The 14,878-nt window shown below is 41.9% G+C and overlaps 4 protein-coding genes across 4 annotated transcripts; all 4 read left to right on the forward strand.

Annotated features, from left to right (window-relative positions):
• Window positions 1–1,181: 1,181 nt before the first annotated feature.
• RB195_010257 (uncharacterized protein) lies at window positions 1,182–1,616 on the forward strand (the record flags this gene model as incomplete). Its single annotated transcript, XM_064191176.1, has 1 exon — window positions 1,182–1,616. One exon carries the CDS (start codon window positions 1,182–1,184, stop codon window positions 1,614–1,616), a length of 435 nt encoding a protein of 144 aa, XP_064048759.1.
• Window positions 1,617–7,422: 5,806 nt separating this feature from the next.
• On the forward strand, window positions 7,423–8,148 carry RB195_010258 (uncharacterized protein; the record flags this gene model as incomplete). Its single annotated transcript, XM_064191177.1, has 1 exon — window positions 7,423–8,148. The coding sequence occupies one exon, from the start codon at window positions 7,423–7,425 to the stop codon at window positions 8,146–8,148; it is 726 nt and encodes a 241-aa protein (XP_064048760.1).
• A 15-nt stretch (window positions 8,149–8,163) lies between these two features.
• Window positions 8,164–8,625, forward strand: RB195_010259 (uncharacterized protein; the record flags this gene model as incomplete). Its single annotated transcript, XM_064191178.1, has 1 exon — window positions 8,164–8,625. One exon carries the CDS (start codon window positions 8,164–8,166, stop codon window positions 8,623–8,625), a length of 462 nt encoding a protein of 153 aa, XP_064048761.1.
• Window positions 8,626–11,394: 2,769 nt separating this feature from the next.
• Window positions 11,395–13,846, forward strand: RB195_010260 (uncharacterized protein; the record flags this gene model as incomplete). The annotated part of the gene is made up of 4 exons (XM_064191179.1): window positions 11,395–11,445; window positions 11,503–11,571; window positions 13,361–13,384; window positions 13,715–13,846. 4 exons carry the CDS (start codon window positions 11,395–11,397, stop codon window positions 13,844–13,846), a joined length of 276 nt encoding a protein of 91 aa, XP_064048762.1.
• Window positions 13,847–14,878: the final 1,032 nt, after the last annotated feature.

Raw genomic sequence — 14,878 nt, forward strand, 5'->3', positions numbered from 1 at the left:
AGACGCCGATGGATTCAGAGAAAGGGTTTCCTGTTTCTGCTGTGCCAGGACTGACTCATAACATCCTCGCAAACAGCACGTCGGTCCGGCAAAAAGTCTGCATTCAAGTGACTGGGAGGTGGAAGAGAGGCGGTTTGGAGTCGCCTCCAATAAATAAGCTCCACCTCTCCTCTCCACTCTAGGAGAACGCAACCTTCTATCAAAAACTCATGGAACTAGAGGCCCGCCACCTGCTCATAAGTTGTTATATGAAAGTAGAGAAGAACCGTTCTCAGGAACACGCGACTGTAGAGGATTTGGTGGGCCTGATGTCCTAAAACACGAGTATGGCAAAGAACATCGACTCTTTCGAAGAACTAACTAACCGTTTTTCTTTTCTTTTTTTTCGTTTTTCTTGGCATCTACGGATGAAAATTGTGGCCCAACGCCAGCTTCGGCAATCTTCGTGGCCTACGCTCTAACATCAAACTACGAAGAAGAGTAAGAACGTTCTATATGGACCTAGAGACGTATTACAGAGAAGACCATACCTTCTACAAGGTCATTGTTGGTATTTTAACGCCAAGATTGGCCTCTGAAAAATGCCTGAGGAAATTCACATGAGCCTCCAATGGAACCAACAGGGGGTGAGCCTTTCCGAGTTTATCATGACGATTAATACCATCCAATTCCAGAAGTGCTCTTCTCTACGCCGATAGTCAGCCGATGGAGGGTATCATGATGAAATTGACCACATCACCATCAGTAAAAGGTACTGCCTGACGGATGTTGCTGTTGTACCGGAGCTTTACATGGGATCGTACTATACCCTTCTTCGAGGAAGATTTTCTTTCACACAGAGAGGAAAAAAAGCCGCGAAGTTCACAATGCGAACTCCCAGAACCATCATCGTATGTGAGCTCCTCGCTTCGTTTGTCAGCTTGTGGAAAGATACCGTCATGGACAACATCGACCACGAATATGAACGGCTTGTAGAACATCTGCACAACTGTATGAGAAGGGCTCAGTTTTGTTTTTTAGAGTTTTAAAACCACCAGAAGGCGCCTGTCTCCAGAAGTCTTTTCTGAAGTTGCAAAGGCGGGAGAGAGCATTCGCTACGCCCGTCGAGAATTCGTCAATCGAAACACGAGGATGAGTGCTCTCCGGAACCCAAATGGAACAGCCTAGCATCGAGAAAGGAAATGGAGATCCGTGACTTTTACTCTGATCTATTTGACAACCATGCCCACTTGTCTCCTCACCATTTGAGGAAAGATGGACATGTCATTCAAGAGGTTCTTCCATCTGAAGTAGGACATGGTATCATTTCGGTAAGAAATCGTATGGCGCCCGGTCCCGAGAGGATAAGGTTTGAACATCTGAATAATCTTCCGCCAGTTCTCATCAACACCCTGGCGAGACTCTCCACTCGTTACCCGTCCGAATGTAAAGTCCCCAAACAGTGGAAGACCAGCGAGACCGTGTTGCCGTGTAAGAAGGGAGATCCATATGACGTCGGCAACTATCGTCCAATCTGCTTACTGTCCGTCATCTATAAGTTCTTTACAATTGTGATCCATAACAAGATTGAAAAAGTGTTAGATGAAAGACAGACATGCGAGCAAGCGGGGTTCTGAAAGGTACTCAGCACGACTGACCACATTCACACTGCTTCAAAGCTAATTGAGGTATTGCGAAAGTACAAAATGCCATTATGTATCACTTTTGTCGGCTTAAAGAACGCTTTGGACTCAGTTGAGACGGAATCGGTCATTAAGGCCTTGGACAACCACTGTGGGTGTCCCTACTCAGTACATCAAGAGTTCGAGAGCTGTACAGTAACTTCACGACCAGAATTTCGCCATTCTACAAGAATATCATCATTGACATGAAGAAAGGGGTCCGACAGGGTGATACAATCTCACCCAAAGTATTCACATCCACCCTCGTTTATTAATATCGTCAATAATAGTAACTAGTAATATTAATATTAAACAATATCAATAATATTAATAATAACTATTATTGTTGTTATATTGTTATATTATACTATATTATTGTTATAACAATAACAATAATAATATTAATAATTATTAATATTACAATATTGACTGAAAAGAGGGGTCCAACAGGTTGATAGAATCTCACCTAAAATATTCACGGCCACTCTCGGCTTCACAGTGTGAAAGCTGGAATGGGACGACACGGGAGCGAAGGTTGATGGTCGGCAGCTACACCATTTACGCTCTGCTGATAACATCGTTCTAATAACATCTGGCATCAGCCAAGCGGAACGAATGCTGATCGAATTCGACAAAAAAATGTGAGTGCATCGGTCTTCAGTTGAACCTGAAATAGACTATGTAGACAATCTTCATCCGAAACGGATGGGTCTCTGATGCCCCCATTTACGTGCAACGGAATGAACATATCCGAATGCACCAGATGCATTCATCTGGGTCGGGAAATGAACATGATGAACGACCTGACCCTGAGCTGGGTAGGAGGAAACGAGCGGCTTGGGGAACGTATAAAAGCATTGAGGATGTAGTGAAGAAGAACAAGAACAGCCGGTTCCGTGCTCAATTCTTCAACACTATACAATACTTCTTGGCGTGATGCGCTTCAATAACAACCGTTGGACCAGAGCTGTAAGCCACTGGGTTCCACGCGATATTAAGACCACGACACACGAAGACCTCCGACCCGATGGTCAGACTTCTTCACAAAGTCCTTGAAAAAAAAATTCGATGTATTTCCGACACGAAAGAAGAAACCACTGGGAGGCTATGGCACGATCGCGACAAAGGATTGCTTTCGCCCGCTCAAAGATCAACGGGAGTCAAGGTGATCAATCTTTCAATTAGAAAAAGATGGCAACTTCAAGATGATCCGAGGTTTCCATTGTTATTTCCCTCGGAAGATCAACGTTCAATCACACTTGAAAAGAGATAAAAAGAAGGAATGACCAAAATGAGCAATCTCAAATGTATTCTGAAATGGGCGATTTATAAGTGTACAAAAATCTGTATTGCACTCAACTACCATTACGAGCTCTCGCGCAATGATTACATTCTGGTGCACTCATTACGGGAGAGTAATACTGTTCGCAGCTCATTGCCACTTTAGAAGCATCACCCCACGAATCCGGGGTGGTGCGGGCTTCAGGTTGATTATGCCTACGCGGGGTCGTAGATTATGGGGAGGAGGGTGATTCCCTCCATTTCTTCCTAGTTTCCGGGCCGTAAAAAAACGGCCCGGAAGATGCGGCTTCGAGCGTTCCGAGGCGCTATCTTCTACAACGAGTTCGATTGGAGCGCGCCAGCCCTGTGCACGCGCCGCATCTTCTGAGCCGTTTTTTGTGGCACTTAGGTAGAAATCACCCTCCTTTTCATAATCTACGACCCCGTGTAGGGATAACCCACCTAAAACCCGTACCACCGCAAATTCGTAGGGTGATGCCTTTAAGAATCAGAAGGCATTCAGCTTACAAGGTCGCACCCTCATAATGGTCTTTCAAATTCTGTATATGAGATGTGGTGGCATCCTATATGAAACGACCGCTTTGAAGCAGTAAAGATGTTGCTGAACTCCTCTGAAGTCTTAAGTTCATTACAATTTGTGGTGAAGTGTATGAGTTATATGGAAATCTCGAAGTCTCGCACTAATAAATTTTAAAAAATCCAAGAACTTCCCAGAAATGAATCGAAGAGTGCGTATCGTTAGGTACCCACAGCTTCCGCCTCCCTCATCGTCTAATAAAGTGTGAAACAATCCTCGTAGGGTCATGCTATCTCTGATATTGCCTCTGTACGGGGGAACGGTCAAAAGGTACCCGTATGATGTGTCGCCACATATCCAGGAGGCTAATGGGCGTCGTTAACTGCACCGCGCGTCTCCTGACAGCGTCTGATCGCGACAGTAGCAGGTTGCTCCCCTTGTGCTACGTCTCGCTGACGCCCCGGCCGCACCACTCTCCCTCCCCATTTCACCGCGTCTGCCGCTCTTAGGAGGAGTTTTCTTCGCCGCGCCCACAGCTCTTACGATGTGCTTTTAGAATCGAAGGAAAAGGAAAGTGCCTGGTATCAGATTTTGTTTGAAACTCTGTATAACGTATACTTGTAAGTTAATATAAATTAAAGAAGTTTGTATATATGCCATTTAAAAATGCAAGCGGAAATGAAATTATCCTGTTTTGACTTGTTACATGGAAATTAATCATCCATCTCTGGGAATGCAAAACGATTTCTTTTTGCTTATCTAGCTGAGCAAAACTGCCATCGAACGTCCAACGAGGCACGGATAATGCCTCGCAGACAGACATTGTACCTGAAGGTACATCTCGAAGCGACTCGTAAGGTCTCTGTTCGCCACTAATACATCTAACCAGTCATATTGATTTTATGTAGAGAATAAATACAAATGAAGCGATAAAACGCTGTTGAAAGAAATTTGAAGAACCATATGAAATTTTATTCTATGAAACGTACAAGGAAGTACTAAAATATTTGACTTGCGCTTAATACAAACAACATACCTATATAAATTTTCGAAAAAGTAAAATGTAGAAAGGAGTTCAAAGAATGTATACAGTGGAATAACGAAATAAAGTTGCTGGGCGTATGGTTGTTGCAGTCGAGAGTTGAACATGAATTCGTCAAATGACATCGTGACAAACACATACATACTTATGCACTGCGAGTTTATATAGAAAAGTTTAGGCGTGAAATGTGTGAAAATATATTCATTTCTTTTCCTTTATTCTTCTTATTACCTTCCCTGCAGCATCTTTTTGGGATAGTCTTTATTTGTGTGAAGTTGCTCAAATGAGGTCAATGTAGGTCACACATATCACTCTTATCAAACATCATATACTCTTTGATACTCTATGATATGTCTCTGATAATATATCTTTTAACTGGATGAAAGGATCTAGTTTTCTCCTTAATTCCCGATCATATGCGCTCAATTTACTATTTTTGTACATCAGAATCTGCTGCGTCAATTCGTCCTACACTCATCTCCCTTCCAAATTCGCAGTATCCATTTCTTCATCGTGGCGCGAACGTCGCGCGTAGCGTTGATTAGAGAGCAATAAGGGGACGGGGTCCTGCTGATCTCAGGCGGTCGTGGAGAATGTCTAGGTTGTGGAGTGGCAACCGTGGGGCGGAAGCGCGCAGCGCTGAAGGGAGGTCAAGAGTGGTCAGCCGGTTTTCACGGGTACCTTTTTCCCGCGCCCCCTCTGTACGCAGTTGATTGTTCACGTACAGAGATATGTCAAACGAATGCACAGGAAATGTCTGAAGTAAGAAATATTTGTATTTTTTATTTATATAAAACAAGTAAATCGAAACTTTTAAGTCTCAAGACCCGGTGAAAAGGTGAAAAGATATATCAGTTAATACCAAAACGTTTTGTAGGACTTTATTTTGTTTGATTTCAGAGAATCGGATAGGTAATAGATAGTCGGACCTAGGTATAAATGCTGCCAAAATTCGAATAATTATAGCTTTATGTATTCAAATTTGCACACAGTGGACATACATACCAGTTCGAAATTTAATTAAAGCGTGAAGTGATTAAAATGTTGTCGAATGTACCGTAGTGCACTGTTGGTGCAAAAAGTTCTTTACTAAAGGTTTCGCATTTTGACACCAGGTTGGACTCCGTTAAAGAAGTTTTCAAAAACTCAAAAGAGGACGTTTCAACTTTTTCCATGAAAAAAAAAGATTTTTGGGAACTAGTTATTCAGACAATTCATCAGGAAACAAAGAGCGTTTGAAACATAGATGAATGGTGGATGTTCTGTTGTATACAGATGCAAACAATCTAGGCAATCACCAGCATTTTCGATCTTTTTTTGGTTTTTTTTTTCATTCTACATTCTGTCATCTTTTTGTTCTTTGAACCCTCCTGGAAGCCAACTCTACCAAGTAATTGCAATACAAACACGGCGCACGATCTCGGTAACGTGGTGATTGGTAGGCGTGGCTTAGTGATCACAGGTAGCCTAAGATATGTCTGCTCTGGGGTACCGTCAGCCTCTTCTGCAGGCACATATTCGGCTGCACATTATCGGCTGTGGGTACCTAACGAGCGCCACCCATGAATTCTAGCAATAACTATATATAGTGATCTCGAAGGTTTTAAAAAGCGGACATATGAAGGTGCGCGTGCTCGTTTTGGTTAACTTGGTAAGTGTACAGCAACTTTGAGCGATCGTCCACTACGAGTGTAACCAGGAAAACAATGCGAGCAGAGCTGCTGCGAACCTCAGCAACACGTTAGGCGGGGGCCACTGTTTCTCGCTGGGCGGTCAACCACTAGTTTGATCGCTGGAGATACATGCTTAAAAAGACCACGAACACAGTGAATGACGGTGACCTCTCGTCAACGATTATGAGCTACTTCCTGCAGGCAAGACTACAGCAGTCGTATACATCGATCACTTTCAAAAACTAGCCGGTCTAATTGGAGGAAAGCGGCAGAGGAGCTGAACTGTTGTTGTGTGACAACGCACGGTCGCACTTTGGACGCTAGAAGAACATTGCGAAGCTCGAGTCACACCCGATTGTTCTACCACCGTACTCGCCAGACTTTACGCCGTGAGAATAACCTTTGTTTTGGCTACTGAGGGATCACCTGCACGACGGATAGTTCGACGAATCACCTGAAAACAACGGTCGACAATTTCTCTGTGTCACAGTCTTCTGAGCAAAAGGTGTCAATCATTTGCGCCATAGATAAGCGAAGCTTACAGATGTCCACGATGAATATGTTGTTAAATCTTCAATCTTCTGAATAAAGTTACTAAAGATTGAAGAAAAAATTAGGTGCAAAACTTTCCAAACGACTTTACATTGCACCAACCAGAAAAGATTTCGGGAGAAATTGCTTGTGTGTGCTTGATTTTTCAGAAAAGCTTATCAGAAAACGCTTAAATGTACTGTAGACGAAACTGATGGTCCTGGAATTTCTAGGCGAAAACGTAGGGGTAGAAGTGTAGTTCACGAGTATAAGTGTGATCATGCTTAATTCTTTTTAATAAAAGTCTCCCTAATAAAAGAAAAACACAAATAAACGTAAATAAACTAAGGACAGTAGAACGATGGCAATCCATTGCGCTTTTGTGCATTGTGCAAGTTGAACAGCTTTTGCTGCTTACTTGAGCTACCTTAGTTGAATTGCGGACGTTTCACAATGAGAAATTTACCCGTGTTCCATCGCGTAACAAAGTGCATAGCTGCTGTTTGGTTGTACCCTAAAATCCCATAGATAAGAGCGGTCCATAGATAAGAGCGGTTTGTGCTAGAAAATGAAAATTGACGTTTGTATACTTTTTTTTTGGCGTTGTGTGATTATCATGATTATCGCAATAATAGCCTACAACTCTACCTTTATTCTTACTGTTTTCTATACTCTTTCTATCCTGTATCACCTGCTATGAAACGTCGTAAATCGTATACAGCAGCTTTCAAGCTAGACGCCGTCAATTATCGTGATTTCCATGGAACCTTGGCAGCGGCTAGTCATTTTGAAGTCACTGAAGCAATGATAAGAAAGTGGGTTGTTGATCGACAAAATCTTCAAGAGATGCCAGCAACGAAGAGAGCCCGACGATACAAAAAACCAAGCGTTGAAGAAGTTGAAGATGCCATCTACAACTGGGTTGTCAAAAAACGAGAAGAAAATAGAGCTGTCACTGTGAAAGAAATAAGGACCAAAGCAAAGGAATTAGCAGAAGAGCATGGCCACCAAAATTTTAAAGCATCTGCGCATTGGTGCATCCTGTTTATGGCGCGAAAAAAGCTCTCTGTACGAAGAAGAACAAGTGTCGGTCAACCATTACCGTCTGACCATCTACAAAAATGCTCGGATTTTCGAAAGTTCGTTGCAGCTGAAGCCTTAAACGTATCCCCTTTCAATTTGGGAAATATTGATGAAGTACCAGTTCCCTTTGATATCATCTATGAACGGACAGTTGATGTGAAGGGACGAGAGAACATTAAAATTGATTCTACCGGCCATGAGAAATCTAATTTTACTGTTGTATTGGGAGTGACTGCTGCTGGAGAAAAACTTAAACCAATGCTAATTTTTAAGAAGAAGTTAATGCTAAAAGGACAATTTCCTCCAGATGTCATTGTGAAAACAAATGAAAAAGGTTGAATGAATCAGGAATTGATGAAAGAATGGATCGTTGAAGTATGGAACAAAAGAGAAAATCACAATTCCGACCCTGATCGCTCTTTGCTGATATTTGATTCTGCTCGTTGCCACGTAACTGATGAAGTGAAACAATTTTGTCAACAATATAGCAAAATTGCCGTAATACCAGGAGGATTGACTAAAATATTGCAACCCTTAGACGTCGGCATCAACAAACCGTTTAAAGACCACTTGAAAGCTGGCTGGGAAAAATGGATGAGAGATGAAGCTAAAGCAACTTACACAAAAAGTGGAATAAGGAGAAGGATGAGCTACGAAGAAGCTGCACTTTTAGTTAGCGAAAGTTTCCAATCCATTTCATCTGATGTTATTCAACATAGCTTTGAAAAAGCATTGTGTGATTTGGAAAATCTCAAAAACGATTTTGCCATGATGAATATAAACGATGATGACGAAGTAGAAATTGGAAAAGTTTAGTGTTATGTTTAGGTATGTTGGAGTCCTTGTTGTTTAATATACAAGTAAAATTTTAAAAATATTTTTTCAAAATCATTTTTTACCGGTAAATTAAACCGCTCTTATCTATGGAATTTTACTGATCGAATGGGCTCTTCAAGTTCTATCCAGAGATCAAATTCCGGCATTTCTAGAGAGATTCCGGCAGAAATTCCGTTAAAATCGCTATTTTTCTATATGAATTGTTTATTAAGTGGGCGGGGTTTAGAGTTGAGGGGCGGAGCTTCTTCTAAACTTCTTCTCCAATTTTTATTTATCCATCCATCAAGTTAGAGGGGTGACTGCATTCAATTTCAATTTCATTCCAATTCATTTTTCACCGGTAAATTAAACCGCTCTTATCTATGGGATTTTAGGGTAATTCTAAGTTTACATAGCTCTGAGACTTGTACAGGTGTTATGGTTGTTCCCAGAAACATGTACATATTCTCTCTGGTTACTCGGAAATAAGATGCAGTGGTTGTCAGTCTCCCGCCATTAATATCATTTCAACCGAAACATCACATATTACTGTGTCTCGAAATTTCACACAAAAAAGAAGTTTAGAGAGACTAGATGAATTTGAAATATTGAATTAGCCTTCGTACTGTGCAGAAATGCAAACTTTTTTTCACAGATAAAACATAGTTTTTTCATAACGAACATAAACATTTCATGTGATACAGTGATTGTTTCTGTATCGAACCTGCTACACACAGGTCTTATCACTAGCCAAAGAAGTCATCTGGAATGTATTACTTTGTTGTTTACCATAGTAGGATACCTCCTTTTTCTCGAAATTCATGTCCCATTTCAAGGTCGCTCGCCAAACAAGCTGTGACTGAATATTCTTCACTTTGTCCTTCCCTTCCGTCACGTTTCGTTTCAAGCATCACGGTCATCATAGCAGTGATTAATCAGTCCTCCTAACCATTGCAATGTTGCTTTCTGCAGAATTCTTTTCGATACTTTTGTTTCCGAACTTTTTATTCGTAAGAAATGAATGAGTGATGCTACGAAAAATGAAGAAAAACAACGGCTACAAAAATATCCTTCTTACAGTATGTTCCTTCCATTTAATTACTCCAAATATATTTTCGAGTCAGCTGCTCAATTGCTACCTCCGTAATTCATTCTGCCAGCGAGATAGCTTATCATGAACATGCAACAAATACCGTAATATATGAATGAAATTGGGGCCGCGTCTACGAGTCTGATTGCTAACTAATTGTGGCCTTTCTTAGAGTAAATGCAATCAGGAATTTGAGTGTGTACATAACCGTACGTACGAGTACATAACCTGCACATTTATACGGCCGAAATTACCAGATTTTGCTAAAACATGCTGTCGTCCAGCAAACTGGCAAAAGTAGTACCCAAATAGGTCAAATATGGGAAACCAAATCTCGCAGAATATAGAACAGTGACGAATGGATGGATTCCGTGCGAACCCCCGCTGTAGACGTTGGGGGGAGCTGTGTCCAGGGACGGCGAAGATGCGGGTAAATGCGTAAACATTTTATGAAGATCCTTATTTTGAAGCTCGAAGAAAAACGGCTAGTTCTGTTTCCAAGCCCTGTTACTTCTTCATAGCACCAACTTCAGCTTCAAATGCCTTATCTTTTAGAGTGAAAGCAAAGAACAAATGGTGTTGTAAATGTTGAGATCTGTCAGATGACACAATTAATACAATTAACCAATACTGTGGTTGATTTTGCAGAAAAAAGAAGAAGAAAGAAGAGGAAAACGGCCAAGTAATCCTGACAGATGCGTGTGACCAATTGGAACGTTGGCAGAAGAGAATCTCTCCTTAAAGGCATCACTCCACGAATCTGACGTGGCATGGATTTTCGACGGAAAAACTATATGGCAAGGTCGTAGATTGCGGGAACAAGCGGAGCGTGAGCGAAACCACCACTGATCTCGCAATCCACAACCCCATCTCTAGCTTTCTCTCACCACGTCAGATTCGCGGCATGGTGCCTTTAAGAGATTTGCAAGACGTAAATTATCCAAACAATCGTTAATCGTTTTTTTAGAGTACGTAAGTGCTCAGTATATGCGTGTTCCCAAAATTTTATTCTTGAAAAAAAAACAAAATGGAAAAGTAAGGATGAAATAAACAAAAAAAGTAGTTCTCGTGTCCAATATGAGTATATCATGCGACATTCAGAATTACTTTTGAGGAGGAGCATATTTTTCTAAAATAATATTTGGGTTGTTCGGTGAATTCCTTTATAGCATAACAGTTTGGATGGTGACAAGTACGTGATACTTGCGATTCAAACACCAGAAATAATGACTTTTTGTTGAGCAAGGTTTCGGAAATTAATCACTACAATACACTGAAAGACGCAATCATTGTAGATCCAGCAAAGTCTCTCCTAGAGACACAAAATCCAGTTACTACAATAATTGACACAAATTTATGCAAAACTCATTCAGAATTAGCGGGACTACTACATTTCGGTTGGGTTTTACCAGGAATCCCCTGCAAATTTGAAATGTGGAAATACGCAAAGAACAATCAATGTAATTCATGAGGAACACGTGTTTTATGCTGATATTCCTCCGAAATTTTTATTTTGTTTTCGTCCAAATGTTGAATTGAATTTTTGCTAGAGCAACCACACTTAATCTGATCTGGAATACTCATAGTTGCTTTCTTTCAAAGGCATCATTCAGGGAATTTTCGAGGTTGAGATCTCTGCCAGGAGGTAGGAAGCCTTTACGTAATTCCCGAACACCACGATGAAAATGTGCATACTCTTACAACTTCAAGAATTTGAGACATTAAAAACAGTAGGAGACATCAGAACTTTCGATAAAACTACTTGCGAAAGTGTGGAATATTTCTAGAAACGCTGCAGAGCAAGCAAACAAACAAGGAAAGAGGAAATAATATGGCCACTGTATTACCTTCAAGGAGTAGAATGCCTAAGTCGAACACAACCTTGCGTTTCGTCTTTATTTTTTGTAGTCGTTCTCTATTCATTATTCATTCGAAGAAGACAAGGTTTCTGAAGCAGTATATAGTATAGTATTATAGTCGAGTCAAAACGACCTGAAGCTTAAAGCAGTTGCATTAGCAGTTGCGCTCGAAGCGGGGCGGATGCGACCGACTCGGGTTGCAGAGACAAGTCGACCTAGCCAGTCCCTCCAGCTCGATCACAACCGCTGGGACCAGTGCGCCGTTTCGAGTGCGGCCGCATTACGCAACAGCGCTAAGCTTCAGATAATTTTTACCGTTCACTCTTCAGTCGATGACCCGAAATTTCGCCAAAGCGGTCGTCTTACCACTTTGTTCCTCACGAAACTTGTTATCCAAACTGCTAACATCGCCTACATAACAATCTGCACGCAGAAATGACTTTATTACATGGTTTCATTTCATAGAATGAATGTACTTGGACACATCATACAGAGGCACATTTTTCGCTTTCACTCCCTCATTTTACGGCTACTGAGCAAATTATTCGTTTTTACCGCCATGTTGCTTCCGCGCCAAACACTACATAAGAAGTCACATGAAGTTGTCAATGTGTCACACATTTTTCGTGAATGCTCTGAAAAAACTAGGAGTTATTGATGTCAATGGCGGAACCCAAAAAGAGTTAGGAAGAATTTCAACACATATAAATGACGTACACAGTTTCAGGGGGGGGGGGGGGGAAGCAGTTGCTTGAAATCTTCCCAATGCCGCACCTGTTTTACTAAAGCACCAGACTTAAGATCACTATCAAGAGAAACAGAAGTCTAATCTTACTGTGGTTAGCAACTTTCGAGAAAACGTTGAAAGACTCATAGCCCAGTTTTATGAGCAGTCATGGGTTCGGTCAGTTGTCGATAGAGCAGTCATCCTGTCGCATTGATTCATTGGTTGTCGATTGATTACTCGACCATGTTCACTTGTGAATGCGCCTGGCACGCCTCTTTCTGCACTACAACGCACCCAGTGGTTGGACCCTGGGGGGAAAACCTGATGGATACTTGTGACCTGATATCCGCCGAGCAAGCAAGAACATGTGAGAGCACGTAAGCCTGCGAGCAAGTCGCATCGCAAGGTGCGGGAATGACTTACGACTTGTAGTGTTATTGCGGGAGCGGTCCTCGTGGAGGAGGAACGGCTGCTCATTCGAGCATGGGTTCCAACCGCATACGCTTTTGTACCACTTGTCTGGTCGTTTTGGCCCAATTGGGGTCTTTGTTCCTCGAGATTCAAGGGTTCGAAATGTTTTCTTGAGTGCATGGAACTTCGGTGAGAGAAATTGTGGTGATTTCTAAAGCCGAAAGTAAGAATAATGAGAGATCGTGGGCATCCACCCATCCTATTTCCCCAAGTCTCGTATTATTCCGCTTTCCAAATAGGCAGTTCTCTCGCGTCCTCGAGTAGTTGCGTGTCGATAGGCGATTTCTTTATACATTAACTAAAGTAATGTCATGGACACTAGAATAGATTTGCAAGTTTCTGAGTTGTGCTACGTATTCCACTGCTAAATCCAGCGACATCACACTTTTCATGAGAACTTTAGTAACGATGGTCATCGAGCGAGTATGTTTTGGAATGCGAATGAAAAACAACGCACTATTATTCATTATTCACTACCAACACCGACCACTTCCAGACGACAGTGGTTCTATCGCAACAGATGGCCGCGACGAGTTACTGAAAATCTTCCTCTACGCGAGATTTTGTTATCTGTGGACACTCGTTTAGCACTGTGAAAGCGACGCAGTCCAGGTAATTCCTGCAGAAAGTTGGGACCGCGATTTTCATCAACACTGGGTTTTGCAGGATGAGGAAAAACGAAATTTATTCTTAAATGTTTTTTTCAGGTTGTGAGGTCAGCCTTTCAGGAAAGCTAGGGGATTTGGACAAAATTGGGTAAAACGCGTTACTAACAAGTAACAGCAAACTACTTGGTAGATGGTGGGGAATTATGGAAGTACAACTATCTGCTTTGAATATAGAAGAGTTTTGTAGCTCACGAGCAGATGTCTAGAGCACAAGTGAATTTCGGCCCAGTGGGGCCAACCCAATTGTAAGAGAAGTAACGAGCATGAATTTCAGGATCTCGCATGTTTTGTATGCGTTGTGAACTTCGACTTCCAAATGTTCCTTTCCGAACAACAGCAGAACCTACATCGAGTGCATAACCCTAGTTCGAGCGACACACAACCCAAGCAATCGTATAAGCTCTGAGGTGCGTGGCCGAGTTTGCAGCGCTTCCGTTCACCACTCGCGCACTAGTGATCGACGGATTATTTGTGGTAGGTTATATTGCCTTTTACATTTCATCGTTGTCAAGCTGTTTTTGTTCTGCCACAGGTTTACTTTCCTTCGATATACAGTCGTCCTTTATAAGGCGAAGTGAGAGAGCTGGGTAAGGGCCTCACCGCGATCAGAGTACTTCACCTTCTATATTCAGCTGTAATTTTTGCTTAATGTTGATGTTCTCGAAGTTTCTCACTCACTAAGCTTGTTTGGTTTTCTATTCATCTTTCTAAGCAGCAAAACAGTGACTTCCCTTTCTAAAAAAGAGATTTAAAAACAAATAGTACAGGATAACCTTCCCTTCCTTGATTTTTTGTTCTAGGGATTGAGTGCACAGATGCGTATCGTCTTCTTAGGAAATGGCAAATCTTCGATCTCCATCGGACCAGTTTAGAAGGAATAGCATTAATATTGCCAAATACTCTTCTTAAAAAAATTAGGGGCGATAACGTATCATGCATATATGCAATAACCCGACGCTTAAATTGGGTTACTTGCTTCTTTCCCATTCAGCATTTTTTTCTGCTGTAATATCGTCTTTAAAACTGATACGAATTCGGCGAAAAGTTAACGAGGAAACGAGCGGACGGTTGACCACAGAATGTTATCTTCACATAGTGTGGACGAGAGCGAATTACCAAGGAATTGGAAATGAGTCAGTAGACCGAAAAAGGAACAGCTTTCCGAGTTTGCGTGAGAATGTAGGTGAGAAGGACCTTTGGATGTTTCGTTTGAAATCACGGTAGCGCTGTTCCTTCAGTGAAGGCTGATTCCACAAAAGACTGTGAACTCCCCAGTAGACGAGCTTGCACACGTCTAACAGTATTCAATAATTTCTGTGTGGCACCAACTCTCATCTGGATCCGCTTGAGCGGTTGTGCAAACAGCCACGTGGCAGCCCCTGCCCCGCCCCAGCTTTAGGACCTACAGCCTGCCATCCTGCGCCCCTTCGCGGACATA

This window comes from Necator americanus, chromosome III, assembly GCF_031761385.1.
Source record: "Necator americanus strain Aroian chromosome III, whole genome shotgun sequence".
NCBI lineage: Eukaryota > Metazoa > Nematoda > Chromadorea > Rhabditida > Ancylostomatidae > Necator > Necator americanus.